The following is a 4,315-nucleotide window of genomic DNA, read 5'->3' as shown; positions in this document are numbered from 1 at the left end:
AGATCTTCCGGAAGTGGATAGAATTTCCTCCGACCCGCGTGTGGCTTCCAAAGAAGTCCCAACCATTTCACTTTAGCCCAATGGCTATTGGGCCGCAAGATGCGAGAACACGTGGCCAGACGAATGGGCTCTCAGCCCAAGCAACCAAGAGGGCCAGACGCCCAGACTATTATACGAAAATTATTAAAGCAGATAGGATCGTCTTACTTTGGCCGAATACCGTCTCGATTCCTTGTTGCTGCCTATCCTGATTCCGTGCTCTTCCCCGTCTAACTTCCTTCAATTCTAGACTTGATTTCACTGTTAAACTTGTATCATATCATGGGTGTGATTGCAATTTGCAAATACATACAAGTCGGCGGTTGTTCAGCAAGCGGGTTCCATGAGCAGATAACCTGAAGATGTGACGCAGCTCGTTCCATGAACGGAAACATCCAAAAATGCGTGGCCAAAGAGGGTAAACTGAGTAGTTTTCCAAAATGCAGTAACAGCTAAAATGAGCACTGCTTTAAAATGTGGTGCTCTTATGATATTATTATGAGACTAGCAGTCCTACGAGGCTGTGACACGGTACACCCAAACCCAACTTGGCACAATGGCACCTCTAGTCTTTGGATTGGACATTACAAACGAAAAGATGTTACCCTTTACTACAATTATCTCCGATTTGCATGCGCCTGAAGGAAAAAAGAAAACAGCACACCACTGTCATAAACATCGGCCTCAAATGTACACTCTGTAATCACCCGAATTAACAGGGGGCCACCCCGCATCAACCAACCACCTGCACAGATGTGCCCTGCAACTTGGCATTTGAGCCATCTGAGGAAGAATTCAGTAACCAAATCTAGCTTCTCCTGGGCTTCTTTTCTCCTCTAGCACGTGACGTCTTCAAAGAACCCAGTAGGGATCGATGCTGGACATCGCAGCTTCGCAACAAATTTGTACTGATGAAACAAAAGGGAGAGGGCCAGCATTAGAAATTTGCAAAAAACAGTGTTAAACCAACAAATTGGCCGAGCACAGCCAGTTACCTTGTGCTGACCGTACTTTTCTCTGACTGCAGGGAGGTTATTCATAGGACCAATACTGAAAACGCGGTGCATCGCCTTTACACACTCGCACAATTCTGACGGCTTGTACCGTGTGTAGCGAGCAAGGGTAGGGTTCTGCTTCCAAATTGCAAAGAGAATTTTACATTAGCCCATTCAGGTATTTGATTTGGGAACTGCAACAAATATATTTGTATGCGAATGGCAACATGATGAAGCCACTTACCCAAGGCTGCTTTGTTGGATAAAGTATATATTTCGCCAAGAAGATAGCTGAGGCTGCTATCTGTGAAGGAGGGTAACAAAGCAGATTGTACTCCAGCAATGATAGCTCAGTGATGTAGTTTGCTAGAACCTCGATATAGGCTGGATCCTGCAAAAAAGAGAAGAGGCAAGTGCCAAGTGCAATGAAATAACATTTATACCTTATGGGATTGCAACAACTCCTAACTCAATTTTAAAAGAGTAATACCTCATCACATGCTCGTGCAGCATGAAGAAATCTCCTATCGTAAGCAAGAACAAAGAGTTAGTGAAGTTTGATTTACACTAGTGGCATGAAATTTATAAGATCAAAAAGATTAGAACCTCAAAAAACACTTGGCTGTAGGCGCACTCGTTTCAAATTTCAGGCAGTTCAGGACAGAAGCTTCCATTTCTAAAACCTGCTCATGAATAAGTTTAGAGAGTAGCAGTGAAAATAAGGGACTGGCAGATGTAGTGACCTAACAGACAAAAACAAGGAACTGTTGGAAGTCACATATCACAGACCTCATCTCTGATATATGTGTTGTCAGTGATGTAGCAAAATTCTTCTGCTTGGGGTGCACATATCTCTTCTCGTTTTCTGAATTTGAAGTTATGAACATGATAAAATAAGCATGCCAATACTGTAATACTACCGAGTCAGTTAACCGAAATAAACAAAAACGGAGAACTGGCTGGATCTTACGCTGCTATAAGCATGCATGCAACACCAAGTAATTGCAGCCTTTGCCGGCTGATCTTGTTGCAAGAAAGATATCGGTCAATGTAGTTAACTGTCAGATACAAAGTATCAGGAACAAGACGATATTCTTCAGCTACCTGCATACAAGGGAAATGTGAGAATGCAATGTTAGTTCAAACAAGATTAATATTTATGCTTTTAAGTAAATTTCTTTTATGAAGCAGAAAAGTTTACTTCCACAAGCCAATCAATCAAAATAGCCCGCATGCTAGCTGATATATCCTTCTGAATTGTTTCCATAAAATCAGTAGACGGCCTTTTCTTACTCTGCTAGAAAGTAATGCAACACCGTTAACAAGATACATAGAAAGTGAAGAAGCAGGATTGTAGGACTCTAGAATGTATATAGAGATTATGTCTAGCCCAAACCAAACATTTTCTTCTCATATGAGCTTTATACATTTATTTGATCAAATCTAGTTCCGTCCATACACCAGCAGACAACTTCAAAAAACAATACACGATATCTCCCAAACTGGGGAAGTGCACTGATCTGCTCAAACATGGTTACAGGAAACAAACTTGGTCCTGTTGATTTGGTGTCATCAATATATAGTTTTTACTGTTGATGTATGCAATAAATCACAACAAGAGTTAGATGCATAGCAATTAATCTTCTCTAAGTACTTTTTAGAATAATTTCTTATCTTAGTTGATTCAGGGCAACCATTTTTGCACAGACATAAAGCTGCAGACAAGAATGTGTCACACCTCAGACTCACGCAAGAGCATGTAGATGTCAGAGGCAAAAGAAGGATAGAGCTGCGAATCATCCTTTTTATTCTCAACAGCACAAACATGGTCTATTTCCATTGGATCAGGAGCATTCTTCTTCCACTTAGTTTCTGGAAAAAGAGACAAACACATTTAAATGAGCTACAACTGCAGCTAAGAATTGTGCTGTTAAGCAGAAATCATAACAAGGATTTCAGCAAAGAGAACAAACCATTACCATCTCTATCCTTCAAGATACATAAGTGCAAATTTTCTCGTCCATCCAATGAACTGAGCATTGAGGAGTTCCCATTATTACTGTACTCAAAGTCTGGGCTCTTCATCGAGTCGCAGGTCGACATTGCCCCATCTGTGGAAACTGAGTCCTCCAAGTGTGGGGGAGGCACAATGCTACTGCAGAGTGCAGTGGCAGGCACGACATTCAGCACTTGAACAACAGTGGGCACTTCTGCAGGGGAAACATTTTGCCTTTGCATTGTGTTGTCATGGCGAGATACAGCTTGACCTGGCTTGGTAGAAGCTAATTTCATAGCAGAACCCCGACCAGAGCCCACGTTGCAAGAACTTGCCAGTGACACCTTCTTCACTGGTGCAGCTGAGGTAGCTGAATTCAGCTTCTGCAAACAAAAGGGATTTAAGTTGATTCAAACCTATAAATTTGGCATCCTCACTCACTAATTGCGCATAAAAAGGAGAATGAAATATAGTGATACGTACTATTAGTGCACAATAGTGTACGTATTGGTAATAGAAGATTCCAAAGTATACAGCGACAAAAGGATCGACACACTGGGAGCACTGATAAAGGTTCTTTTGAAAATGCCAAGACATTTCGTGGTCAGGTACATCCTAGCATTTTGACCATCAATGTACTACCGAGACTTGAATCAAGAATACGTACCAATTCGATCAAACATAGTCTTAAAAAATTAGCAAGAGGACGAACATCACTAGTACATGTGCTAAATTGATTGGCTGCGACCACAGATTCTGGCGAAGTGGTTGACGAGAAACCAATAAAATTCGCTAAACCATAAAACTAATAATGTGGAACCCTGTGCGTCAGCGAAACTAATAGAACAGGAATGAACATCCGCAGCCACATTTCAGGATCATCAGTAATTCCCCGAACCGAAACCAATACAAAAGAACCGCATTCGATCCATCCTGAGAATGAGAACAACCGAGAGGCACAAAGGCGTACCGAGGCGGCGGAGCCAGCCGGTGCGGACGAGACCTTCCTGGAGCCGCCGCCGGCCCTCCCTCCCCTTCCACCTCCCTCTACGCCGACGTTGGTGACGTCGCCGAGCGCGGCCCGCTTGTTGGCCTGCGCCGCCTTCGCCCCCACGCCGGCGCTCTCCGCCGCCACCACCGCGGGGCGCTTGGCCGTCGCGACCGACGACGAGCGGCGGGAGGCGCCGCCGCCCGACATCGGCGAGGCGAATTGATTGGGAGGGAGAGGGGGCGGACGGATGGAGAAGGGGAGGGGAGGGAAGTGTAGGCTCCGCCGTTTTTAAAT

General features: G+C 43.9%; 1 protein-coding gene across 3 annotated transcripts; it reads right to left on the bottom strand.

Annotated features, from left to right (window-relative positions):
* Positions 1–492: 492 nt before the first annotated feature.
* On the bottom strand, positions 493–4,315 carry LOC101786164 (cyclin-A1-3). Of its 3 annotated transcripts, XM_004962588.3 has the most exons (11): positions 4,001–4,314; positions 3,014–3,413; positions 2,773–2,906; positions 2,236–2,328; positions 2,005–2,138; positions 1,824–1,899; positions 1,641–1,717; positions 1,525–1,558; positions 1,279–1,425; positions 1,035–1,169; positions 493–947 (listed from the first exon to the last, which is right to left on the bottom strand). In XM_004962588.3, the coding sequence occupies exons 1-11, from the start codon at positions 4,226–4,228 to the stop codon at positions 876–878; spliced, it is 1,530 nt and encodes a 509-aa protein (XP_004962645.1). In that variant the 5' UTR covers positions 4,229–4,314; the 3' UTR covers positions 493–875. The 3 variants fall into 3 exon arrangements, with proteins under 3 accessions (XP_004962645.1, XP_022680676.1, XP_022680677.1); XM_022824941.1 differs by having other exon boundaries at positions 493–1,169; positions 4,001–4,315; XM_022824942.1 differs by lacking the exon at positions 2,236–2,328.

Source organism: Setaria italica, chromosome III (assembly GCF_000263155.2).
Source record: "Setaria italica strain Yugu1 chromosome III, Setaria_italica_v2.0, whole genome shotgun sequence".
Classification (NCBI taxonomy): domain Eukaryota; kingdom Viridiplantae; phylum Streptophyta; class Magnoliopsida; order Poales; family Poaceae; genus Setaria; species Setaria italica.
This window is presented reverse-complemented; position numbering and strand designations above follow the sequence as displayed.